The 27,289-nt window shown below is 50.2% G+C and overlaps 1 protein-coding gene and 1 long non-coding RNA gene across 2 annotated transcripts; both read right to left on the reverse strand.

The window, feature by feature from the left end:
• Window positions 1-1,373: 1,373 nt before the first annotated feature.
• On the reverse strand, window positions 1,374-9,137 carry CD300E (CD300e molecule). Its single transcript, XM_070483576.1, has 4 exons — window positions 9,009-9,137; window positions 5,118-5,465; window positions 2,528-2,639; window positions 1,374-1,661 (listed from the first exon to the last, which is right to left on the reverse strand). The coding sequence occupies exons 1-4, from the start codon at window positions 9,046-9,048 to the stop codon at window positions 1,472-1,474; spliced, it is 690 nt and encodes a 229-aa protein (XP_070339677.1). The 5' UTR covers window positions 9,049-9,137; the 3' UTR covers window positions 1,374-1,471.
• Window positions 9,138-20,882: 11,745 nt separating this feature from the next.
• Window positions 20,883-25,279, reverse strand: LOC139039995 (uncharacterized). Its single transcript, XR_011493529.1, has 3 exons — window positions 24,958-25,279; window positions 23,332-23,428; window positions 20,883-22,220 (listed from the first exon to the last, which is right to left on the reverse strand). It is a non-coding gene; the product is annotated as an uncharacterized lncRNA (long non-coding RNA).
• Between the last annotated feature and the right edge of the window lie 2,010 nt (window positions 25,280-27,289).

Below are 27,289 nucleotides of genomic sequence, written 5' to 3' on the forward strand. Positions count from 1 at the left end.
GTCATCTTCTTTCTCAATCTGACAAGTTTTCCCTCATGAAACATCTTGCCTAGGGCTCTCCTGTGGCGCTTACCAGTCCTGTCTATACTATGCTGATTTGTGAGCTTGTCTTTTTTATAAGGTGTATCACAAGCTTCTCTCTTACCCATCACTATGTTTCCTATATTTCCCTGTGTATGTTTTATTGATATGATTAATATGTGCCTCATTAAGTTGAATTTCTCCTTCAGCTGAGTCCCAGGTCAGCCTCAGCTCTCCTTGAGGAACCATAAATGACTCTGCCCTTGTGGTAGCCACATCAGGGCTCAGGTTGCGAGTGTGGCACCTGAGAACTCAGCACTCAGAGGAGCTCTCAGTGTTTTCTGGAAACTGGCATCACTAGCTCAGGGCAGGCTTGAGCTTGGTGGAGAGGAGAGGGCTGGTCTAGCCACAGGGAGCTGAGCGGAGTTGGTGACTCTGCTCGTGACAGACTGTGCAACTCCACCTGCAAACTTCAGGCAGGAAGCAATTGACAAGTGTTCAAAAACCAGCTGAGCCCTTTCCTGGGCTAGAGATGCCAAGTGGTGGCTGTGGCATCATGCCATCCCAGTGTGGTGAAGTATCTCCTCACCTCTGCTTCCTGCACCCTGTCTTTGGAAAACTATGCCTGCATCTCCCACGGAAAGTGTTAACTGTCAACAGGTGGCCTCAGCCGGACTTCTCCTAAAGTAGGTAAATCTGTACTCTCCATCAGAGCTGTGCACAGGAGACCCTCAGGTTGGAGAATTCCAAGAGTGATATTAGGGGCACTCACTGCCTCCTGCTCCTACTACTGTTCCAACTGGACCCAGAACTTTAACTTGAAGCTACTCTGCCATGGGTGTCCCAGGCAGAGACGCTCTGAGCCCAGCCACACACTCCCTGGTCACAGAAGCACAAGGGGGATTGAAGGTCAGTGAGACCCAAGAGGCATTGGCATTGGCAGAGAACCCTGAGCACAAAGGACAGCGGGCACTTGTGTGAGCATGCTCCGCCAGGACCACACCCCCCTGGGATTGTCCCAGAGGAGGGGATAGCGTCCTGTGAGCCCAGGAACTAAAGCTGTGAGAGGCATGTCCTCAGGGAGCCTCCTGCCTGCAGGAAGGAGCTGGTTACTGCCCTGGAGGACACTAAGCTGAGAAGCTTTTGTGCCAAGGAGAAGAGTAAAGGGACAGGCTTCTGAGCATGCAATTTCTAGAGAATTCTTGCCTTTGGGAGGTGGGCAGAGAGCAAGGGGATCTGGGGAGAAGAAAGGAGGGCCCCAGGCAGGAGCCTGGGAGACTCATTCCTCCTGCACCTGAGGACTCATAGAGTGTCCTCCGAGATCCAGAACTCTCCCTGAAGTCACACGAACAATACCCTAGAAGACCTGAGTCCCCCCAGAATCCAGGCACTGCTGTTCCCCTGCCTTGGAGTCCAGAGTCCAAAGGTCTCCCTAGTCCAGTCTGAAGGGCTATATTGCTGGACACAGTGTTCCTAAGGATGGCGCACTGCCTGGTGGATTCCCCTGGGCAGGCTGACTCTGTCTCCCTCCGGGGCCCCTCTGAGGTCTGTTCACCCAGAGGACAGCAGCAAGCATGCTCAGGAACAGGGGTAGCTTCAGGAAGACCAGGAGCAGGAAGTGGATGTTGCTGAGTGGGGACCTGTAGAGGACACGGTGACAGGCAATGAGCTGCCTCCTCAGGGGGACTCTTCTCTCCCCACCTCTCCCTGTGCCCTGACTCCAGGGTCCAAATAACTCAGGATCAAACCCAGAAGGGACACACGCTAGAGCAGCCCCTATGGGGCCCCTGTCACCTCCCCTCCCGTGATCAAGAACTGCCCTTGGGACTCCCGTAAAGGAGACACGATGGAGCGAAGAGAGAAGAGGGACCCAGGAGCACTCCCTTCCAGAAGTGTGCTCCAGAGCTCACTCTCTCTGTCCCTTTCCCTTTACAGTTTCTCCTTTGCAAACTGACTTCTTGAAACCCCAATCCTCACCCACACTTTAAAGCCATGTCTTTCATCCCCTTCCCTTCAGGGTCTGGCTGCGCATCACAGCCCTTTCTGGGTATCTTTGGGAGGAGGAGAATGGATCCAAACTTCAGCCTGGAGCCGGCCCATCTCCCCACAGACCCCTGAGCAGCCCCTAGGAGCAGGATCTCTGGTAGAGCAAAGACTTTTGGAAGTGAGCCCAGGTTAGGGACCACCGAACCAGGACCCCAATGCAGAACCAGGTAAGGAAGGAGGGGGGAGGTCTGGGAATGGGAGGAGGGGCTGCACATCCTTCTGAAACCAGGCTCCACCTGTGTCCGTGCAGCTGCCCCACGAGAGTGTTCACAGAACAAGTGATATTTTCCATTCAGAAACCCCATGCTGCCCCAGAGAAGGTGAAGATCAGGACCAGATTTGGAGGAAAACACAGCAGACAGTGAGGTAAAAAGGTCACGATGTTGCCAGCCCCAACTCCAAGGTCCCATAAGGCTGCCGAACCCTCCTCCTCCATGGTCCCCAGGCCGTGGGTCCTCACCCTGAGCTGTGGGTCAGCACCTCCCCAGTGCTGACGTTCTGCCTGGTGTTCACCACTGGAAGAGTGGCAGGTGCAGCTGGACGTGTGGTCCTCCCTGTGGTTGTACTTGATGCTGGAGATAAAATCATACATGAGGAGCTGCTCTCTCCCCGGCCAGGCACTGAGCACCTGTTTGGATCTCATGTGACACACAATCATCTCCTCACAGAGGGGACTCAAAAGATACTCGGGAGCTAGACCCAGGCCACCTGCTGGATGGAGCAAGCCCCTCAGAGACAAAATGAGACTTTTCCAGAACTGGTCATAAGAGTCACCTCTAATAAGTAGCAGGTGTTCCTTCCATCCCGAGTCAGACTCTCCCTGCGGTGAGAGCAGGGGTCTTTCAGAGGCTATCCCACCCTGATGAGAAGCCCTGGAGGGAGGAGGAGCAGGGAGGGGTCTAAAGATGTCTCTGCCTGTGGCCCAGAAGCTTCATAGAGATGGTGGAAGGGGACCCAGAGCACCCTCAGACAGAGGCTATTTAAGGCCACTTTCACTCACCACTGGAGAGGGAATGGGTTGTCACTCAGCTCGTCCCAAAGACCTCAGGGTCCAGACTGTTGACATAACCTGTATCCCCACCCCTGTTCCACCTCAACCTCATGCTCTCCTAAAAAAAGCAATAGCCCCAGAGGCTCAGCCCTTCACAGAGCACCCAACACAGGCTAAGTTTCACCCAACAACAGCCTTTGATGTCTTGCTGTTGGGGGTTAGTTGATGGATGTGGCACCATCCCAGCCCTTATGGAGGGGCAGATACACCTAAACATGTTGATTCACTTCAATAGAAAGTGGTGGGCACTGGAGCAGAACTCCACCAGGTACAGTAGGACCACAGAAGAGGAAGTGTACCTCACCTACCTTTCAGGCAAGCAGGAAGGAGAGAAATGAGAAATGATGGCACCTAGAGGAGAACGCAGACATTCTTAGGACATAAGAGACATGAGCATGTTTATAGCTGAGGTGAAAAGCAGTGATGAGGAAGAGGCTAAGGACAAGAGAGAGTATGGATAATTGATGGAGGAAGGATTGGATGAGCAAAGAGGGAACTTGGCTCAAGGGGTGGGAGCCAAAGAGCCACAGGGTGAGAAGCCAGCCTCAGGATGATTTCTCTTGAACAGGAGAAGGGAAGCTTTATCCTCAACTAAAAGGGAAAGAGGGAAGAATGAGTTAGGCTGCATGGAAGTTTGTATGTGGAGAAGGCAAGAAATTGAAAAAGTTCAAGTCTGCTATCCTGTGTGCTCTTAAGGTAGCAGAATGGGAGGGTGATATTAGAAACCATGAACTTCTATTGACACCCATAGGTGCCACCTGTGACTTTTTTCCAGCAGTATTGGAGCCAATAGATGCTAGGAAGGGTGACAAGCTTGCCCTCGTTTTCCTGAGACTTTTCAGTTTTAGTATTGAAAGCCCCATGTCTCAAGAAATCTCTCAGTCCAGGGCAAACTCAGTGGTTGGTCACCCTAACTTTAGGATGGATCCAGGCATGAGGGTTTGGAAAGGTGGAAGGTGAAATGGTGAATGGGAGCTGAGGGTACTGGTAAGAGATGAAAATATAGCCTATCATGAGAGTTGGCACTGGCTTAGGAAGGAAGTGAGGTCAAAGAAGGGGCAGGGTAAGCAATAAATTGGGGGAGAGTAGAGAGAAGGATCGTAGGACTGAAGGTATTGGTGAGGCTGAGAACAGGAATGGTGGGACTGAGGGTATGCGAGAGCTGACACACGGAAAGTAGAATGTTTGAGTGTGGGACTTTGGACATATGGAACAGTTGAGAGTGACAGTAAGATTTGCGATGTTGCCATGGAGTGGAATTCTGAAAGAGAGTGGAAATGCAGGCCACTAAAGGTGAGAAGGTCATGGAACCTGAGACAAGGACGTTTGACAAGTTATTCATTCAAACCTCCCAAGATGGTGACAGGGGTTGAGGTGGAGAAGCCGTATCCCACTGAACGTTGAGGAGTAACCGAGAAGCCAATGGAGAGGAGGGGCAGAGGGTGGATGTGGCCATGTGACACAAATGTTTTAAAAAGCAGATGGGGAAGTAAAAAGTCGGAAGCTGTGATGGGAAGCTGGGAGAACGTGGACATGGCTTCATGGCCCTATAGCATATGGGGAGCAGGAGAAAGAGCAGCTTCCACTCAAGAAGCCTACCTCTTGAAACAAGATGAGTGAGGCCGACTTCAGGACAACATGGTAGAGGGAGTTTTCCATGAGCGAGCTGAAGATGTATGTATGAAGAGTTTATTTCCTTTGGTAAAGATTTCTGAAAGGCATGGTGGAAATAGCCTTGGCTCAGCATGGAGGGGCCTCCCAGGCAATGGGGGGAGGCCCACGCTCTATGAGAGAATGCCTTGAGCTCTGCCCCTCAACCCATCCCTAGGCTGAAGGATCAGCCACCACTCTCTCTGCCCACATTATAGGCTCTTCCCAACACCACTGACTCTGAGGACAAGACAAGACCCAGAGACACTCTTCAGTATAGCACTCATCCTCGTCCCCACATCCAGTCATATCCCATAAGCTCTGCTGCTGGGGCGAAGAGAGCTCTTACCTGGGAAAACAAACACCTTAACCTGGACTGAAGGGTCATATGACCACGCGTCCAGGATCCATACCGTCTGAATCCTACACCAGTAAGTTCCAGCATCATCTGCGTTGAGGTTCTCCATGGTCACTGTGAAGGTGAGCTTATCAGCACAGTCTCTGATGGACACACGGCCATTCCTCTCTTCTCTCTCTTCTCCTTTGGTTTCCACAATTATGTTACATGCTGTGTCATACTGTCCTCGGCACCAGTATTTGTTATATCCCTTGTACATCTCCTCGTAGTGACACTGCACGCTCAGAGAGCCCCCCGTGGTGCCCATCACATAGCTGGGGCCTGTCAGGGACAAACAGCCTGGAAAACACAAGTCATATCTCAGGAGTCTATCCCGATGGACCCCATCAGCAGCCGTCTGCCTCAAGCCCAAGGAGAAAGTCTCCAGGGAGGCATGGATGGTACTGGGCTTGGGGATGGGGTCCATCTGAGCTTAGGACCCAAGCCAGAGGGTCTGGAGACTGCAGTCAGCAGCACGAGTAGAGACCTGTGGCCTGTGAGCCAAAAAACACTGAATAACACCATGGGAACTCCACCCCTTGGAAGTGGGAGCAGAGAGCTCCCTGTCCTTAGCCCTGCAGCCTCTGCCAGCCACATGATTGGGTCATGGATGAACACACTTCCCTTTGGAGTGAAGCCTGTGCATTCCGGGTTTTCTGCAACTCAAACTTATTTTTTAAGAGGACAACTTCTTGTTTATTCTGCTCTCCAGTGTTCTCAAGGGAGGAAAAATAAATCTCTGTCCCTCATCTTAATTGCTCCCTAGGGAGGGTCAACATATTCCTGGGAAGAAAGGCTGATCCCCAAAGGAACCCCAGATAGGCTCCTTGACACAAGTTTGGGGCATGAGCTGACCCCTCTCCCATCATAGTCCTCAGGGCCTGGGTGCCAAGTGACGCCATGTGTTCAGAGGAAAAAGGGGTTACGTGAGATCACGCTCTCTATGGCTGAGTGGGATGGTTTTGGAGCTGGGAGGACCTGGGGGTTAGGATTGGAAGGCAAAGGCAAGAAGTTGACACAGAAGGAGAGACAGGGAGGGAGAAAGGCTGCAGTTGGGGGAAGTCCGTGCATTGTGTGATGGGCCTCAGCAGAGCCCCTCAAATCTTGATAAATCTTCAAAAAGTTATTAAATATTTGGCTTGAACTTGAACGTGTATGTGTCTGTGAAAACACATGCGTGTGTGTATGTGAAAACAGTGAAAGGGCTGAGCTTGCAATGGCTGTGGAAGCATAAGCCCTGGGAATGAGCAGAAATGGTGGAAGACCCTCGGATTTAGAATGTGGCTTACGGTTCCGTGGCCTAATTTTCCATTCAACGCACAAATGTGACAACAGCAAATATTTATGCAAAGTGTTGACAAATGACCCCAAGTTACTGGCGTTGGAAAGAGGAAGCAAGATCGGATTGGAAAGGAGCAGGGAGATCTAAGCTATTGGTAGCATTCCAGCTCTTGGGTTGGCCAGTGAGTTCACAGGTGTTTGTTAAATTACATGTAATTAAAATAACAGAGGCCTTGCATGGACCAATGATGAGAAAGGGTCATGAACCATGACCAATCCAGTCCTGGGCACCTGCAGCTGAGAAACAAGAAGCTTCTACTAATTCCAAGAGGACTCTGTGTCCTGCTGGAATGTTGCCTGAATGCAAGGTTAGCAGGTCTTAACAAAATCTGGCATTTTTCTGGAAATGATTTGTGGGATTATATAAATACGTGTGTGCATTTTAAAAAAAAATAAAAGTGCTTGCTGGTTGCTTGAAGTTCTTGGGAGCTAGTGAATGGAGGAGAGCAATCAGTTCAGAATAGAAATACCAGATAATGTAGCAGAGTGATCAGCTGAAAGCACCTGAATAGTTCTGTGAATATTACCAGCTCAGCTTTATTCTAGACAGCCCAGAGCCCGGTGGAAAGAACTGGGGGAGGAGGCGGATCTGGACAGCATTTGCAGTTCTTCCTCTTGGTTGATATGTCATGGGCTAGTCTGTTCAGCATCTTGTCTGTAAAATGAGGATAATGCTGTCTGTGCTGCCTCGGTCACAAAGGCGCTCAGAGGGTTAAATTGCGTCATGGATTTGAAAGTGTTTGTAGGTTGTAAAATGCATAATAAACAGGAGCTCTATTTTTGCTTATTTTATACCAGAATTCACTTCTTTCATCTCGAATTGTCCTTACCATCCCTCTTTATTCTCATCCCTTTCTCATTCCCCATTCTCAGGCTAGCAATACAACCCTCTTGGGTAACCTCCATAAACGTAAAGTGGTCACGTTTTCCCAAACAGCGACTACTACCCTGAATGGGTGCAGTGGGTGGAGGAGAATCCTGGGAAAGATGGGAGAGAGTTGAGCCGGGGGCAAGGATGAAAAAGAACTGAAATTTAAGTCTTTACAAGTAACTTCTAATTTTGAATCAGAACCTGGGGGAACCCCAGCCGCAAAGGTACCCTGGATGGAAAGGTGAACCTCTGAGGCTGGAGAGGTCAGCCAGTTCCACATGAAGGAGTGAGAAGAAACTTCCATCCTCGGTTTAACTGCACCCCAGCTATGGAATTTAGGTAATTTTATCACATTTAAGCAAGCAGATTGAAACAAGCAGTGATATGTAAGTAAACCAATTCTCTGGGGGAAAGTGAAGCAGAAGTCATGATTTGTAGTGTCTGACAGTTTCCATGGTGTCAGTACTCTCACGTGGCTGATTTCAGGCTCACAACATGCTCTCACTGAACGTGGAGTCGGGAAAACACGGGCAAGCTGGTTCCAGCCACCACTGCCCATTTCCTTGATGACGGTGATTTGCAAAATGCCCATTATCATCATCATCATCATCATTTAAGACATTTTGAGCACCTCCTGTGTGTAACGAGATGCGTCTCTTTTCAATGTCTGTCTGAGTCTAAGCTTGTGGTTATGAGGCCCTTAGGAGAACTTGCAGACCATCTAGTTCACTCTCATTTTACTGATAAGAAAACTGCGTTTTGGTCAGTATCAGCCAACTGGTCTTTTTCCTTTAAATCTCTGCCTCTTTCATCCACTTTTCTGGAAGAGTCTGTCATTATGTTGGGTGGTTCTATGTCTTGTGAGGGAACCCAATACAAAAATTATTCTACAAACATGAAGAATACCCTCTAATTTATCCTAAACTTACTCCCTAGAGAAAAATGTGCCCTTGTGCATTTTGAATTTCTTTTGTAAGAGCTTCTCTTCTGAAAGTCCAACCTTTGAGGGACAATTTTATTTAATTACCTCCACCATACCTGGTCCAGGAAGGATTTAAGGTGGCTCCTGAGGCTGGCATTTAAACTCTTCATTAATTCCTTCTAACAAACTTTTCCAACCCTTTTAAAGTCAGCTCTGGCAAAACAGAACTATTGCTAATTCCTGAACTTTCCATGATCTTTTGCATCACCGCACTTTTGTGTAAGCTGTTCCCATTTTCCACTCAGCCAACTCATTCATCCTTCAAGACCGACTTCCAGAGAAGCCTCAGTGAGGACTTGCATCCTTCCAAGAGCAGAGTTAGGGGCCCCTGCTGCGCATTCTCATCACCATGTGGATGAATCTCTTCTATAGAAAATTCCACACTGTTATTGTAACTACTTGACTCCCTCAACTATGAGTCCATGAGTGCAGAAGTTGCTCTTAATTACAGCACCTGGAACAGTCCTGGCACACAGTTGGTGCTCAATAAGTGGATGTAGGATGTGCAGATGAATGTTTGAATGTGTACAAGGCTATGTCCTTCCCATTTCTGCGGACACTTTGCCTCTGGCTTGAATCCAGGACAGACCTTCCACCTTCTGTCCTGCCCCCTGCAATACCAGGTTCCCAAAGCCCCAGCCCCACTCACCTGGGAGGCAGAGAAGGAGCAGAGCTGGGAGCAGCCGCATGGTCCTGTCCTTGGCTGGTGTCCCCAGCAAATCCGGGTCCTGGCTCGAACCCAGGTGCTTACCGCAGAGCTCAGGTCATCCACCTTCTACTTGTTCACACTTTCTCTGTTTTTCTCACTTCCTTTTTAATCTCTTAGCTACTTCCTCTTTTGAAGCCTTACTTAGAAAAAGGGGAAGAGTGGCAAGAGATACTTCAAAGACACAGCTAGGAGCCTCCAGGGAAATATGCTGATTTTCCCTCCATTTAATGACAATATAACGTGTGGGTCACAACCTGAGCCTTCATGAAAGTCAATCCCAATATATGAAACCGCCAACCAACAAGATCCTTTGTCCCCTGAGTTTCTCTTCTTGGTCCCGTCTGGGACTCCTTCCTTGACCCAATCAACTGCCCCTCCTCTCTGGCTGCCTACTTTGGGGTCGTAAAATGCCTCCACCTAAAGGATTCCCCATACCTCTCTCTACCATTTCCTCCATGCCTATGACCTCATGCCTCATCCTCTAACATAATATCCCTCCTGGGCTCCAGATCCAACTTTCTGACTTCCTGTGGGGAAGCTCCACCTGCTAGTACACTATTAATCTAATTCAGGATAAGGGTGTTGGTTAAGAGCATAGACTCTGGACTCACAAAACTCAAATCCCACCTCCATCATTTACTAACCACATCCCCTTAGGCACGTTGCAAAATCACTCTCATCCTCAGTTTCCCTGTCTATAAAATAGAACATAGTACTCATTCTTATCTCATAGGAAACAAATGAGTGAACACAAGTGACAAATAAAAATGGCAAGTAATAGGATACGTTGGAGCATATGAGGAAGCCATTTTGTGTAAACCTAATTTGGCCTGAGCTTGTCTTTCCAAAAGGGCCTGACCGTGGGTGGCCGTTGAGCATGCATTGTATATCTGCTTTAGAGATTCCCTATGGCAAGAACAAAGACCCTTGAGATAAAGGTGCAACTTCCATCCCCCTCCCAACATTGGCATTCCCTTAAGGATTAAGCATCTTTCCTTAGGCTAGGAACTGATTGCTGCGCTCACCTGTGACCGCCCAGCTCGAGACAATAGACTTGCCTCCTGCTACGCCCACCAAGAGAGCAGACCCACTACCTGCTGTGTCCATCAAGCGCTGTGCTGACAGGGCAATCTTGTGACTATTTTGGGAGGGACATTTCAATCATATGTGAAACATCCTGTATGGGCGTATAAAACCACTCTATATACCTCACTTCCTTGGTGCCCTTTCTTCCTTCGGTAAGAAAGGCCCCGGGCCATGGTCCTCAGATTTCAGCTCAGGATAAACTCACCCAAATTTTCATTTACAGATTGGTTATGGATTATTTTTGTCGACACAAGTAAAGCGCTTGGCACAGTGCCTGGAACAGAGTAACTGCTCAGTAAATGGTAAATATGTTTAGAATATTCCTGGATCATTAAAATCGCTTTTTATCTGGTCTCTTCCCTCCAATCCAACTTACACATCAGAAGCATTTTCTTCTCTAAGGTACAGGTATGTGAAAAGATAATCCCAGTGATTATCCCCATCAGTTTCCACTTTTTCTTCCCTTTCCCCAGGGGTTGACATCCATAGCCTCCAACTTTTACTCTCTTTAGAACTCTCTACTGGATCATCTGCCATTTCAAACTGCAAGAGCACAACTTCGTATCTTCCCTCTTCCACCGTATCTGATGAAATACGGTGTCCAGGCTGAGCTCTAGATGGAACAACAAAGCACGTGAGTCTTGCTCCCACCTTTGTCACAGGTCCCTTGCCTGGGGGACCCAGAATGAGCAGAGCTGACAGTAGGTCCAACACTGTGTCCCCCTGTGTCATTTCTTCAGCATAGACTGTGGCCAGAGGCTACCGTTCTCCCACCAAGAGGAACAAACAAATCTCCAGGCCCCTCGGCTCTGCTTTTATGTTGTTTTCTGCTTCTTCCTTTTTTTCTGATCTGATCCCTGGAGTTGTTCATAAATAAAGGAAATGGGAGTGAGCAAGGTAAATGCTGATGTTTGAAAAAAATAGAAATATGTCTAATGTGGTGTCAACAAAAATAATCCATAACCAATCTGTAAATGAAAATTTGGGTGAGTTTATTCTGAGCTGAAATCTGAGGACCACGGCCCTTTGGGAAGAAAGGGCACCGAAGAAGTGGGGTGCACAGAGTGGTTATATACCCCCAAACAGGGTGTTTCACATATGATTGAAATGTCCCTCCCACAATAGTCACAAGATTGCCCTGTCAGCACAGCGCTTGATGGACACAGCAGGTAGTGGGTCTGCTCTCTTGGTGGGCATAGCAGGAGGCAAGTCTATTGTCTCGAGCTGGGTGGTCACAGGTGAGTGCAGCAATCAGTTTCTAGCCTAAGGAAAGATGCTTAATCCTTAAGGAGACGCCAACGTTGGGAGGGGGAGGGAAGTTCCACCTTTATCTCATGGGCCTTTGCTCTTGCCATAGGGAATATCTAAAGCAGATATACAATGCATGCTCAACGGCCACGGTCAGGCCCTTTTGGAAAGACAAGCTCAGGCCAAATTAGGTTTACACAAAATGGCTTCCTCATATGCTCCAACGTATCCTATTACTTGCCATTTTTATTTGTCATTGGTAACATTTCATTATAATCCAATGAGAAAGTACAACGTCCAGGCAAGACAGTAGACTGAGGCAATGCAGGCTCCCTCCTAGCCCCAAACATAGAAAATCTGTGTAAATGCAACCCATAACTGAAGTCAAGATCGGGCAAGGAAATCCCCAGGTGCCAGAGATGCAAAGGGAACCGAGAACCAGGACCGTGATCAGGATCTGATACCAAACAGCTACTGGGGACCATAAGAAGTGGATATGGCTTTAGGGGGAGAGAGGCTGGCATTTCAACAGCCCATTGGGGACAAGAGCTGATGCCTCAGGTCCATACCAGATGGGGACCTGGAGCAGAGCCCCCTGCTGAAAGCTGGGATCCATGAAGGAGCATCACTTCCTCGGAATGGAGTGAGGGCAAACCTCACTGACGGCTGAGGGAGGCATCAAGGCATCTTGGGCCTCTGGAGCCCTGAGGAGTGAGAGTCTCTCTAAGTTGCACTACATAGAGGTGTGAGATTCGAGGTCAGCGTTCCCCAGGCCTGGGAGGGTCAGGTAAAGAAATCAATACAAAAACGGGCTGGCAAATGATGACACTTGGAGGGCCTTGGAAGAGGTGCATGCAAGACCAAAACCACACCTCCAGCCCACCCCCTGTTTTCGTGCAGCCCATGAGCTGAGGACGGTTTTTACATTTATAAATCACCGGAAAAAGTCAAAACAAAAATATCTCATGGCACGTGAAAATTGCAGGAAACTAAAATTTCAGTGTGAGTAAAAAAGTTGTTTTGGGACCCAGCTACACTCGTTCATTTCCATCTCATCTACGTGGCTTTCCTGCTCCCACAGCAGGGTTGAGTATTTGTGACAGAGACTGTAGGGCCCACAAAGCCTGAAATGTGTACTCTCTGACAATGACAAAGAGTTGCCATCCTCTGGTCTGAAGGCTGGGCCCCTCCCTAGCCGTCATTTTCACTGTAGCTAGAAGCAGAGCCCTGAAAGGAAAATACTCCCGGGCTGGTCATCCTGAAGGCAGGGGGAGCTACTGTTGATGGTGCGATGATTTTTCAGGGTCCAAACAACCTAGAGAGTGATCTCAGGCCAGAGAGAGGGTATGGGCTGAGTCTAGCCTGGCCCAGTTAGAGACCCAGATGCTTCTGCCTGGCCCCCATCAACCTCATTTGGTGGCCAGAGAAGTTGGCATTCTCTTCTGGGTTCCAGCCTGCTGCTCCACTGGTGCAGCCCCACGTGGCCCCAGAGGAAGCAGGCAGCGTCCACCTGAGAACATTCTCTGGCCCTGTAAGCAGCAGCTCTCACATGCTCCCCCAGCCACACCTGGGGTTCCCTGCCTAGTGTCTCGAGCCCCACCCGCCTTGGCTGTGCTGTGCCCATGCCCTGGCGACACCTCCCCCCTGCCTCCACTGACACCTCCACCTCAACATGACCGAAGTCTAGCCCTCCCCTCCCGCTGACCCTCCACCCCACCCCCACCCACACCCCCACCTCCACCACCATCGCCAACAACAACCTGCTTCTCTTCCTTCACTCCCTGCACCTCTTTCTCCCGAACTTTCACTTCCTGCTCTTAGGGCTATCTCAGTGCAGCTGTCACCAAACCACCCTGAGCCCAGGAGACACCCTGAATGACAGAAAAGGGAAATTAGCCAGATTGAAGTTTACTTCTCATATAGCTGGGATAATTGTAGACAATTGAAAAAGAGAGAAGATATAAAAAAGAAAGCAACTCTATATTTAATGTAAAAAAAAAAAAAAAGGATGTTCCTAAATTAGCTAATTTATGGAGATTTAGAGTGCATTTCTGCCAAAAGTGGGGAAAGTGCCCTGATTCTCAGGGACATAGCTGGAGGAGCTTGGACCTTCCAGGCCCCTTTTGTCTGCCGCTGTCCTGGAGGAAGCACCCAGAGAAGCCGAGGCCTGAGGGCTGAGAAGAGGAGGGGAGGGCCAGGTGGGCACGGGGCGGGGAGCCTGGACATCCGAGGAGAGAAATGACAAAGTCAGCACAGGGGCTGGGTCCTGGGGGGCTCCCAGACCCCCTCAGCCCTGAGGACTTGGTGTGAGTGTCTTCCCAGGGCAGAGGGGATGTCCCCCTGCTCGGGACCCAGGGCAGAAAATGTCATCACGGCCCACACCTGGCAAAGGGGAGGGCCTGGTGTTCAGGGCTTTGTTTCCTTAGAGCCACCAGCACTGCCCACTTCCAGACACAGGGCCTGGGGTCAGGAGGCTGTGCTTGACCAGCCTAAAGAGGCTGCATCTCTGGGCAGGGGCCCCTGGGCTTGGGGTGCCAGGAAAGGAGGGGGCCCAGACAGACTGGTCACATCTTCAGCCCCCAAGGCACAGAGTAAGCATCCTGCCACTTGCTCCTTCATTCTTGCAGTCAACAAATATCTATTCAGCATCTACCACGTGCCACACTAGCACGGGACCAGGGGACTTAGGGATGAACGAGAAAGGCGAGTCCCCCATACGAGGGGCTTCCATTCTAGGGAGAGGACAGAGAAGAATGGCAGCCAGCAGCTACGTAGCTCTTGTTACAGGCCAGGAACTGGCCTAACTGCCAAAAATATGTCCACTCACTTAATCCTCCACACAACTCTGCAAGGTAGAATGTCGATTGCTCCCCATTACAGATGAGGAAACTGAGGCACACACAGGGCACACAACCTGCTGAAGCCCTGATGGCTAGTTGGTGGTGGAACTGGAGGCCCAGGCAGCTTGCCTCCAGAGTCTGTGCCCTTATCCACCACCTAGCCAGCTGCTGGTTGTAAATAAATACAGAAACAAGACAAATAGAGATCGCGAGGGTTCCTCTGGGGAATTAAACAGGACGACTGGACTGGGAGTAACCCAGGTGGTCAGGGGAAAGCTCTGAGGAGGCGATGCTCAGGCTGACACCTGAAGGGTGGGACTGAGCCAGCATTTAAAGAGCTAGGGCAGTGGGTCTCAACCGGGGTGATTTCACCCCCCAGGGGACATTGAGCAACATCTGGAGACATTCTTGGTTGTCACAATCGGGGGGAGGGGGGATTTACTGCTGTCATCCGGGGGGCAGAGGCCAAGGATGCTGTTAAGCAACCTACAAGGTGCAGGACAGCCCTCACCACAAAGAATGATCCAGCCCCAAATGTCAGCAGTGCCAAGGCTGAGAAGCCCTGAGCTAAGGGAAAGCATTTCAGGCGGAGGAGAAAGCCTTTGATCTGCTCAAAGAAGAGCGAGGAAGCAGTGAGTTGCAGCCTGGCAAGCCGCAGGGAGAGGCTCAACTGGGCCTTGTAAAGGGTGGTAATCAGTTTGAATCTTAAGACAGAGCAATGGGAAACCACTGAAGCGCTGGGGCAGTGTGTGCTCTGGTTTACATGTTCAAATGATCACTCTGCTGCATGGAGAACGGACCGGACGTGGAAAAAGTCGAAGCAGGAGACGAGTCAGGAGGCTCTGCTGTCATCCAGAGGAGCGATGGTAGTGGCTTGAAATAGTGCTGGACCAAGTGTACAGTCTTGAGGGCTTCTTGGAGGCGGCGCCACCAGGATTTGTGATGGAGTATGTGTGGAGTGGGAGAGGGGGAGGAATCAGAGTGACTCCCAGGTGTTGTCCTGGCAAAACTGGGTGAGCGTCAATTATATTAGTTTGCTTGCGCTGCCGTGACAAAGTACCGTGGACTGTGCGGCTGAAACAGCAGAAGTGAATTTTCTCCTAATTCTGCAGGCTGCAAGGCTGAGATCAAGGGGTCAGCAGAGTTGGTTTCTTCTGAGGCCTCTGTCCACAGCTCGTAGATGGCCATCTCCTCCCTGTGTCTTCACGTGGTCTTCTCTCTGTGTGTGTCTGTGTCCTGATCTCCTCTTATAAGGCCACGAGTCAGATCGGATAGCGGCCCACGCTGAAGACCTCATTTTAACTTAATCATCCCTTTAAAGATGCTCTCTCCAAATACAGCCACATTCTGAGGTCCTGGGGGTTAGAAGTTCAACGCATGAATTTTGGGGGGACGGAACAACTGGTGCCGCTTCCTAAGATGGGAGAAGGGTTTTGGGGTGAGGATGGAATCTAGAACGCCACAGTGGATATAGTAAGCTCCCCATGCCCATCTGATGACCATGTGGAGACGTCTAGTGGGGATCTGAACAACAGGGCAGACATCCCAGCACACCTCCTGCTCACCCTGTCAGCGTACTGGAAGATTCCTCATTTTAGTAAAATAACTCCTTTTAGCCTCCAGCCATCTCCAGCTGTTGTTTCATTTCTCTCTGCTTTCCTTCTCAGAGCTTCTTGTCAAACACTGTCTACACATTCTGATTCCATTTCCGCATCACTCGTTCGCTCTTTAGTCTTTCCCAGCTGTCTTGACAGAGTCAACAACCTCCCTTCCAGTCAAATTGAAAAGCAACTTCTTTTTCCGCATCTTACTTGACCTCTCAGCAGCATTTGATTCAGTCCTTCCTTCTAGATACTTGCTCCTTTCTTTGCTCTCAGACTTTCCTGGTTTTCCTCCGGCTTCACTGTCCTCCTTAATTTCCTTTGCTGCCTTCTTCTCTTCTCGATCTATAAATGTTGCGAGCCTGGCAACAGCCCTTGGCCCTCTCTACTTATCCCTCGGGTATCTCCCCTCCACTCTCACGGCTTTAACTACCAGTAACTACTGTGGACTTCCCAATCTGTCTCCCACTTGGACTCCTGATGGTTCTATTCAGTTCCCCATCCCCAGCGCCTCAATGCCCCCCACTGGGGGTCAGCAGGCTGCACAATCCACAGCATGGCTTATAGGATATGGAAACTCCCATCCCAGGGTCTACCGGCTGCCTAGACCCATTCTGATGTGCCCGTCCCCACCATCGACCATCAGAAGTGCCTGAGTCATGTACATTTCGGGGAAGCTGCCAGGAGGAAGAGGCTTAACACCTAGAAGAGAAGGCTCATCTTATCATGTCTGCCCCAGCACACTAAGGTAGGAAGTGGAAGCTGGGGCAATCCAAAAATGAGCACAGACAACAGCATTAGTCAGGACAGAAATGCAAGTCAAAACCACAGTGAGATACCACTTCACACCCGCTAGGGTGGCTAGAATCAAAAAGTCAGAAAACAAGTCTTGACAAAGATATGGAGAAAGCAGAACATCCGTACACTGCTCACGGGAATGCAAAATGGTATAGCCGTTTTGGAAAACAGTCTGGCAATTTCTTAAATGACTCAACATGGAGTTACCATATGATCCAGCAATTCCACTCTTCCGCATATACGGTACCCAAGAGAAGTGAAAACATATGTCCCAGCAAAACTTGGCCCATAGATGTTTGGTAGCGTTATCTCTGATAGCCAAATGGTAGAAGCAATTCAAATGCCATGCCCATCAGTGATGAATGAATAAACAAGATGTGGTCTTCCCATACAGTGGAATATTACTCAGCGAGAAAGAAATGAAGTACTGGTACATGCCACAACGTGGATGACCCTTGAAAACATGACGCGAAGTGAAGGAAGCCAGTTACAAAAGACCACAGATTATAGATTCCATTCATGTGAAAGTCCAGAATAAGGAAATCTATAGATTCAGAAGCAGTTCAGTGGTTGCTTAGGACTCAGGGCAGTGGTGGGAGGGATGAAGGGATAGATGATAGCTAACATCTGTTGCCAATCTTCCTCTTTTTGCTTGAGGAAGATTGTCCCTGAGCTAACGTCTGTGCCCATCTTCTTCTATTTTGTATGTGTGACGCCGCCACAGCACGGCTTGATGAGCCATGTGTAGGTCCATGCCCAGGATCCGAACCTGCCAACTTGGGGCTGCCGAAGCAGAACACGTGAACCTGGCCACTACACCACCGGGCTGGCCCCCAGGTTTTCTTTTCTTTTTTTTTTTTAAGATTTTATTTTTTTCCTTTTTTCTCCCCAAAGCCCCCCAGTACATAGTTGTATATTCTTCGTTGTGGGTCCTTCTAGTTGTGGCATGTGGGACGCCGCCTCAGCGTGGTTTGACGAGCAGTGCCATGTCCGCTCCCAGGATTCGAACCAACGAAACACTGGGCCACCTGCAGTGGAGCGCACTAACTTAACCACTCGGCCACTTGGCCAGCCCCCCAGGTTTTCTTTTTAAGGTGATGAAAATGCTCGAAGACTGAATCTGTGAATATGCTAAAAACCACTGAATCGCATACTTTAAATGGGTGCATTGCATGGTATGCAAACTATATCTCAATAAAGTTTTTTTTTAAAAGATGAGCACAGAGAGTCAAGAGGCTGGCTGGTGGTCAGGAAGTGATGGGGTATCAGCAGCAGGTAGTGAGAGGAGCTGGGTGGGGAGATGGAACGACACGAGTGAGCTGCCTCCCAGTGACAGGTATCTGGACCTCTCCCCACTCTCCTCGCTCGGCAGTAGGTGACCCAAAAGTAGGAGAAAACTTGGAAAGCTCAATGCCCAAATTAGAAGCAAAAAAAATTAGAACCTGCCAATAGGGGCAGTCCCAAGCAAAGGAGGGAGGAAGCAACAGCAAGCCTGAGGTTGCCCATGACTGCTCTTATAACATTCCCTTTTAAAAAACTCCACACGCCTCTGGAGAGGCACTCAGGATAAACTTCCATGAAATAAAATTACTAGGTAAAAATGCATTTTGAAAAATAGCAAAATAGGTGAAAACAAAAAAACAGTGGAGACAAATACTGTGAGTTAAAATTTTAAGAAAGTAATGATTGAGCAGAGAATTTTCCCAGGGCTGGTCCAACTCTTGAAAGGACCCACAGAAAGCTCTAATAAGCCATGATCACAGAAGCAGAGCCCCCGGAGCTGAGAGAGGTAATGTCCTCAAACGTGTCTCAAATCCAGACATGAGTGTGTAATGAACACAGAAGTTGCTGAAGGTTTTGAAAGAAAACGAGGAAGCTTTGAAATCTGATTTAGTGGCTTCCCTGCTTTCGAAACTTCGTTAGCTCCCGTTAGTTCCGGTCAAGTCCAGACTCTAGCAGGACACACAGGGCCCGAGCTCTGTCTGTCCTCCAGCCTCTCTCCGTCCTCCACAGCTCACACTGTGTGCTCCAGCCATTCCAAACTATTGCTACTTCCCAAGTAGGAGAGGCTCCCTCGAGTCAGCAAGCCAACACACACTGTCTTCTGACAACGCCCTTCCTGCCTCCCGCCCACCTTCCCCAGATGCCTGGACCCTCTCAGCATCCTCCAAGATGCAGATAAATCCTTCCTTCCCCACCCGGCGCTGGCAGAGTTGACCGCCTGCCTCTGAGCCACCATAGCACCTGGGTTATGTCATTCGGTCGTAAACCTGCCCCAACGTGCTTCTCCGGGTTTTCTGTCTCCACTTTTGCTTTGTTTTGTTTGTCTTTGGAGGTTACTCAGGTCCTGTGGGGTTGAGTTAATTGGGCCAGGAAACCCCCTCTCTCTCGCCACTTCTCTATTAGTCCTTCCAGTTCCGTTCCCCGTTCACACTCGCCTGCCCCCAAAGACAGCCCTTCTAATGCCTTTAGCGTATATCCCTGCATCTGTGTGATCATAAGATGTGTGTGCTTGCTTTGCACACATATATTTAAATTTACGTGAGTGGCTTTATGCCTTGGATCTCATTCTGATTTTACTTTTTTCACTCAGCATCGGATTCTTGAGCCCCATCCATGTTGCTGTGTTTTCACAGTTTGTTGTTTTCATCTTCAGCTTGTATTCCAAAGCAGGTGCCAGAGTGTACTGGCCAGTCCCCTCATGTTGGACACCTAGGTTACCCCCGACTGCCTGCCACCATGAACAGTGCCATAACAAATATCCCCTAGTGTGCCCCTTAAGATGTGCATGGGAATTTCTCTGGGATGTACACCCCAGAGCAGGATTGCTGAATCCCAGGATAAACATGCGCTTAACTAGATAGATTGCTCTCCAGAATGGCCACACTTGGCTACTGAGTCTGGTTTCTTGAAGCCAGGGTCTACAACCAGAACTTATCTTATTAAGTGGGATAGAGTTTTCACCAGCTCTTCACAATGTGACTTCCCCTCTTTGATTCTGGCCAGCAGTTTTGCACAGTTTTGTTCAGTCAGGTTAAAAAAAAATGCAGTAATTTCTTGAATCTTACTGAAATCCCTCAGTCCAGACCGTCAAGTGCAGCTTAAGGCCAGTTCCAGCTCCTTTGTTTGACTGCTTAACAGCAACAACCGGGCTGCCTGCCAGCCCTTCGGAGAGCACGCCCCCCCCCCCCCCCCCGCCGTGCTTGGCACGTTGGAGCACCTCTCTAGTTCCCAGCTTCTTCATGAGGATGATAGTGCAGGACTGTTGTTAGGGAGAAATGAGATAATTGATGTCGTGTGAACATTCTGGGAGTTTAGTTCATTGACTTTGGCCAACAGTCGCTGCGTGGCTCCAAGGCTTCCCAGAGATGAGCAAGAACTCAGCTAGACAGACCTACGATGTTAACTCCTTCTTTGCACATTCCTCACATGGGGGCATGTGAACATCCCTACCCATCTCCGCCTCATGCCCAGACGGGACAACCCTGGCTTCACCAGTGACTTCAACTCACCTCACTGTGACCGACGTTTCTGCGCACCTTCTGTGTGCCATCACTATGCTAGATCCTGAGGAGGCAGAGTAAAACCCCATTCCTGCTCTCAGGCAGCCCACGAGGTTATAGTTATCTACTGCTGCATAACAAATAACCCCAAAACTTAGCTCAAAACGATGAACATATATCATCCCACAGTAATCTCAGCACAGTTCAGCAGATGCCTCTGCCTAAGGTTTCTCATGGGGCTGCGGTCAGTGTTGGCTGGGGCTGCAACCGCATCTGAAGACTCAGCTGAGGGTGGATCCGCGTCTAAGCTTGTTCATGTGGCTGTTGGCAGGATCCAGTTGCTCACAGACCATTGAACTCAGGGCTGCTCTGGCTGTTGGTCAGATGCCTCCCTCAGTTCCTTGCCACATGGGCCTCTCCATAGGGCAGCTCATAACATGGCATCTGGCTTCCATCACAGCAAACAAGTGAAAGCCAGTAAGACTGAAGACAGTCTTTTTGTAACGTAACAGCAGAAGTGGCATCCTGTTACTTTGCCACACTCTATTTATTGGAAGCTCAGCTCTGACTGGGCTCCCTTTGTAAGCCCCTCAGCCACACATTCCTCAAAGATGGCATGTGAACATCCCCCACTCATCTCCACCTGGTGCCCAGATGGGGTAATCCTGAATTCACCTATAACTTCAACTCATTCTCAGCATGGAAAAGAAAGCTACTTACTCAGGGTGCTAGGAGTGAACAGATTTATTGTCATGCTAATTAACTCATCAAAAGGTGTGAGGACATCTTTCTTCAACTAGAAGGGATATACTAACCAACTAACAGCCTACTGGCACACCTGTCCAGAGGGGCAGTGTCAAGGGTGCCTGCCCTGGAGGAAAGAGAATATGTCACCTAACAGGTGGTTTGCAGTTGGATGCCCAAAGGCTCCACCTTGAGTCTCACCTGTTCAATATTTTTACCAACAACTTGGAGGAAGATACAGAAGGCCTGTGTGATTCTTTTGAGGGTCACACAGACCCAGAGGCTGGGGGGTGGGGAGTTAAGAGGAGGAGTAGATGAGGTGTGACCTCTTACCCAGGGCATAAGGACTGAACCAGGAGGGAGAAAGGAACTTCTCCCCAGGCAGAGTACGCTAAGTATGGAGGACAGAGAGGGACAAAGAGAGAGAGGGAGAGGTGAGGGTTCAGTCCGGAGCTGGGTCAAGCCCCTCCAGGCCAGGCCACTGCCCCTCATGCAAGGATCTGAGCCCAGCTCTGATTGTAACTTGTCACAAGGGAACCCTCCACCTAGCATCTACTACACATGGGGGCAGAGCTCTCAGCTGCCCTCTGAGGCAAGGCTTCCATTCTTCAACCCCTTCACTCACTACTGGATGAGTGTTGGCGCTGTGCATTCAGACAGACAGGGTCTGTGGCCATCTGGGAGCTAACACCACCTTCCCCCATTGTGCCCTGAGTCAAGCAGGAGTCCCAGGAGGCCTGGCTCACTCCTCCCCGGTCCCTCATCTGCCCACCCCTCCCCTCTGCTGCCCTGGACCTGAACCAGCAACTGCAAGGCAGCTCCGTGTGGGAGCCCCTTCTATGTGGCCAGTGCCCTCCACTTATTATCTCAATTTCAAACAAATCCAAGAAACAGTTGATGAGAGCCATCAAACAACCTCTCCTGGGTCCCATAGTAGGTACGTGGCATCACCAGAGTTTGAACACACGTCCATCTGAGTCTAGAGCTCGTGTCCTTGCACCATGCCCTAGTATCTGCCAGGCCACCCCAGGAAAGGATCTGGCAAAGATGACTCAGCTCCCAGGCACAAAAGCCTCTGGTGGGTCCGACTCATTTCCAATTTCACATCCCAGGAAGATGTCAGGGCTGAGTTTAGGCAGAGAGGCCAGGAGCTGTGTCACCAGACAGGGAGTCGCCGGGGTGGGAGACGCAGGTTCTCTGGACCAGGCTGCCCACGGCCCTCAGAGGTGACACTGAAGGCAGGCCAACCAGATTGCAGCATAGCAGAAGCTCAGGAAGAGGATGACCTTCCGCAGGGCCAGGAACAGGAAGCCCGCTGAGAGCAGGAAGGGCCTGGTGGGAGAGACAGGGTGAGGGAGGAAAAGGCTGCTGCACGGTCGCTCAGGAGGTCCCTCCGTACCCTACCTTTGGGTCTCCAATTCAGGACATGAGTCATGGGCCATCAGCAGCCCCCCACACTGGTTCTGATAAGTTGCTCCCCAGAGGCAGGCCTGAGAGGGACAGACAGACAGAAGGAGGAACAGGAGAGAGACAACCTAGCAGTGACAAGGCTGGGAGTTCACTATGTCGGGAGGCCTGGGCTTCGTGCTTTCCCCAGTTCACCTCTTATAGTCCTCACAAAGACCCTGTGAGGCCGTGCTGTAATTACATTTGTGGCAGGTTATGTTTTCCAAAAAATGACCACAGCAATATTTCCAGTCCCATGTGCTCTTCCGGAAGCTTGCCACTCCCCTACCAAGTGGTGCTGTGGGACTCCTGAGGTAGGGCGTGTGAAGGTTAAGGAGCCCATCTGGCTCTCTCTCTTGGGACACTTGCCCATGAACCCAGCCGCCATATTGTAAGGAAGCCCAGACCGTACACGGAGGCCACATGTGGAATTTCAGCCAACAGTCTTGGCTGATGCCAGGTGAGCGAACATCCACATGTAAGTAAAGGAGCTTCTAGGTGATTCCAGCCCCCAGCATTTGAGTCTTCCAGCTGAGGTTCTAGAGATCCCGGAGCAGAGACAAACTTCCCAAATATACCCTGTCCAAATTCCTGACCCACAGAATCCGTGAATATCATAAATGATTACATTATGCCACTAAATTTTGGCGTAAAACAGCCATAGTAACTAGAATCGTCTCATTTTATGATGAGGAAACTGAGGCACAGAGAAGCTAAGTAACTTGCCCAGTGTCATCACCCTGCTAGTGAAAAGTGGAGCTGCAGTGGGGACCCAAGCATTGGACACTAACACCCTCACACTTGGAGATGGGCAAGGAGACAGAGCGGAGAACAGAGACAGAGACTGGTACCGGGGGCCTTGGGCTCTAGCTGGGACCTGCAGCAGGTACTAAGGTGTCAAACGAGGGCCAGAGGTTCCCCAGCCTCGGCATCCCCATCAGGAGACTGTCAAAGCCAGGACAGTGGGAACTCCCTGTGGGGACTCAGCTTTTCTTACCAGGCAGGAAGGCCAGGGCTGGACACATGGCTGGTCAGAGCCAGGGCTCCCATGCTGGGCGATGTCTCTGTGGTCCTCATTGCTACTGTCACTGAGCCTACAGACCAGGTACAAGTCACTCTCTGTCCCAAGCTCCCAATGGCTCAGAGTCTGCAGTTGTCATGAAACTGCACATCTCACCCTCCCCAAGGGACCCTGGGAAGGGACGGGCAGGGCGGAGAGAGGAGCAGGGCCCTTGAGGGGCTGGGGAGGTGCCAGGGCCAGCCGGGAAAAGCCCAGTATTACTCCCTTTGGAGGCCCCCAGCCCTGTCTCATACGAGGACACACCAGACAAGGCGTGATGTCTCTCCTCTGAGGGCTGTAAGAAGGGGAGATCACTCAGGGGGCTCAGCCAGCCCTCCAGGAAGGCCCCCAAGAGGCTTTCATGTGAGGCTCCGGCATATTCCCACCACCGTGGGGGCTCTGGAAACCCGGCGAGCACCCCAGAGCGCAAGACGCAGACCCTCCCTCTTTCCCTACCCCAACACACAGATCAGGCACATGTCGCAAAATCCAAACAGAGAAATGCTGGTGGGGATTTGTGCATGTTGAGTGGGGGCCCGAGTGAGGGGACTAGTTACATACAGATGTGTTTGTGTTGGGCTGAGAAGGACCAGGAGGCCAGGCCTGGGGAAGCTGTGGAGCAGCGGGGAGGGCAGGGAGGTGACACATCTTAATGCCACCTCCTCAGAGGTGCTCCAGGTACCTGGAGTAGCCCCCTCTCCCCAAAACACCATTTCGCCCCTCCCTTGCCCCCACCCCCATTCCTCTTGCGTTGCTCGGTCACCATCCGCATAGCTGTGAGTGGCCTCAGGTCTGTAATGGGCTCTCCTCACCCCACCAGCATTCCCAAGTGCCTCTGCTCTCTGTCCCTTTCTCTCCTCACTCCCGGCTCCAGGGTCCACATCTGCCATCCCCTCCAAGCCCACTTAGCCATGAGCCTCAGGAGGGCACAGGCTGAGTCTGCCTGCTCCCCTCCAGCCTGCATCGCCAGCCCTGGTCCGTGCGAGACAGACAATAGACGTTCTCAATGACTGAGGGAGAGAACCAAGGGGACAACCTGGAACCTAGACACAAGAAGCTCCCCCATCCCTCCAGCCCTGGAGGTTTGAGTGTCACAGCTTTGATTTGACCTGGATGATTGTACCGATGGCTACCGTCACATAAGTCCCAACAAACCACCAGTGCTGTAATCAGTGCTTTCCATCCATCAACTCATTCAATGCTCGCTCTCACTCTAGAGGCAACGCTGTTATTAATCCCATTTTACTAACGGGGAAACTGAGGCACAAGTCAGCTAAGTAACTCACCCAACTCACACAGCCAGTGAGTGGCAGAGCTGCAAGTTGGACACAGCTTTACGACTGCAGGGCCCAAACTGTCACCCAACACATCCCACCTGTCATGTTTACATGGGCACAGATGCATGCTCTTACCTACGCATGTGCACATGCATGGGTGCATGCCTTGCCCCCCTGGGTTGCCAGTCCTGAGACCAGGACTTGACCCTCTCTCACCCCTCAGCAAGAAAGCCCGGGTACCCCCGACCTCAGCCCATGCCAGGTGAAGTGGGTGGGGAGGTATTACCTGGAAAAATAGTCACTGCCAGCAGGTCCTGGGGGACACTTATGTCCCTGTCCACCCCACACCAGAAAGTGTCTGCATCTCCCTCTTCCAGGTCCTGCACGATCACGACAAAAGTGCTCCCTGGGGCTGTCTCGGAGGGTCAGTCGGCCTCGCCTCACCTCCTGCCCTGCCACCTGTGTCATTTCAATGACTCGGACACAGTCTTTCCAGGTGGGTCCTCGACACCAGAACTTTGCGTGCCCCTCCTCTCCCACGCTGTACTGGCACTTCATCACCAGCGTCCCTCCCACTGTAGCATTTAAGATTCTGGGGATGCTCAGAGAGAAATAGCCTGAAAAACACAAACCCACACACCTTCAGCGGGTGGATCCTGGGGCTCCAGCCTCCAACACCACTCCTCGCAGTGACCTGGAATGAACAGACACACCATCCCCCATCCCCGGGTGTCCCCCCACATCTTTACACACTCATCCCTCTACAGGAAACATGCCTAGTTGTACAAACACATGCCTACACAGGCAGCTGTGTTCCCCTCAGTTCTGTGAGCAAAATGCTGCTTCTCTAGGAGACCAGAAAAATTCTCCCTCTGGTAAATTAACCGCCCCCCGTGTAACATACACGTACTCATCCTCTCTTAAACCTTTTTTCCACACTCATCTCTCTCTTCAAGCCATTTTGACCCTCCTAAGTCTCTGGAGGCGATATCAGTAGAAATAACCTACCATGGGTGATTTTCACTCCTTTGTGAGCCCATCTGGACCTCTCTCCATTAAGTGGAGGGTGAGAGAAAATTGAGCAAGGATCCAGCACCATCATCATTCTAGTAGCTAATATTGATTGAGAGCTTAGGAAGGACCGGGCACTGTTCTACACTCTTTACAGGTGTTAAGGGGTTTAATCCTCCAGCCTTTGAAGGACTCGTCTATGACTACCCCCACCATGACTGGGCTGCATTAGTCCCCAAGTTAACATGGCATTAGGATGGGTGGGATTTGGAATTGGAACATAGAGGGAGGAAGGGGGAGAGAGAGAGTTCCTCTCAAGTTACAAGACTGAAGCTAGAATACCTGGATTCTGAGAGAGGACCCAACAGTGGGTAATCTGGGTTTCCCTAGGTCGTGGTAGGATGTGTGAGGGACGGAGGATGCTTCTCTTCCAGCCAGGGGAGTTAGGTGGGAGCAGAGACATGGTGGGAAGGGAAGAAGAGGCAGCTGGGCATAGGCTGGAGCGCACGTGTTCACCAGCCTTCCGTCAACCCCTTTCTCACCCTGACAAGGACAACACACAGTTCTACAGGTAGAAGCCCCTTTTGCAGTTTATGCCTCGAACCATGAAATGGTAGATTTGGTGGGCAACTATCCTGAGGATAATTTTTCCCTTCTCTATTCACAAGGGAGGACATGTGGGAAAATAAAGTAGATAGAACAATACTTGGAATCTTCAGGAAGAGTTTCCCAGCCTCCATGCTTCCTGGATGGATCTCTCCACAGGTTCTCCTTCCTCCTGTCAGCTCCACAGAGTGGACATGCCGGCGTGCAAAGGCCCACTCACCTGGGAGGCAGAGGAGGAGGAAGGCCCTGGAAAGATGCATCTTGTGGCCTCGATGGATCATTCCTTGACTGTTTATCTACAAAAGGAATAAAACTCTAGGCCCTCTTGTTCTCTGGAGATCCCAAACCAAGTTCTTGCTTGTCTCTTTCTGTTCCTCCTTCCATTCCTATTCTTGCTATGACACTGCTTCTTGATTTTTCAAATATAATAGTTCTTGGGACTGGCCCTGTGCCTGAGTGGTTAACTTTGCGCGCTCCTCTTCGGTGGCTCAGGGTTTCACTGGTTTGGATCCTGAGCACAGACCTAGCACTACTCATCAGGCCATGCTGAGGCTGCGTCCCACATAGCACAACTAGAAGGACCTACAGCCAGAATATACGACTATATACTGAGTGGCTTTGGGGAGAAGAAGAAGGAAAAAAAAGAAGATTGGCAACAAATGTTAGCTCAGGTGCCAATCTTTAAAAAATAATAATAATAACAATAGTTCTCAAAATGAATAAATAAAGGAAGTTCCCTGGAAAAATTTTAAAATATGCGTGCTTGCAGATGAAGAGAGAAAACGGTAAAAAAATTTCCGAACTTGAAGTATTTGCTAACTAACCTTGAAATAGTAAATGTGGCTGCTGGAAAGGAGCTTCATCTACTCCAGTGTTTTTAAAAGTTTTTTTGACTGAAACCCACAATAAGAAATACATTTTACCTCAGCCCAGAGTTACCACCCATATTTTTGTCTGAAAGAAAAGTCTCATAAAATAATGCTCAGGCTTACTAAATACCA

This window comes from Equus asinus, chromosome 13 (assembly GCF_041296235.1).
Source record: "Equus asinus isolate D_3611 breed Donkey chromosome 13, EquAss-T2T_v2, whole genome shotgun sequence".
NCBI lineage: Eukaryota > Metazoa > Chordata > Mammalia > Perissodactyla > Equidae > Equus > Equus asinus.

Bases quoted from the DNA above. Each gene is read 5' to 3' on its own strand.
- CD300E (XM_070483576.1), bottom strand. From the start codon at position 9,048: ATGCGGCTGCTCCCAGCTCTGCTCCTTCTCTGCCTCCCAG. The intron at 5,466-9,008 runs GTGAGTGGGGCT...TGTGTTTTCCAG, and splicing joins GCTCCTTCTCTGCCTCCCAG to GCTGTTTGTCCCTGACAGGC. The intron at 2,640-5,117 runs GTAAGAGCTCTC...TTTTATCTCCAG, and splicing joins TAAGGTGTTTGTTTTCCCAG to CATCAAGTACAACCACAGGG.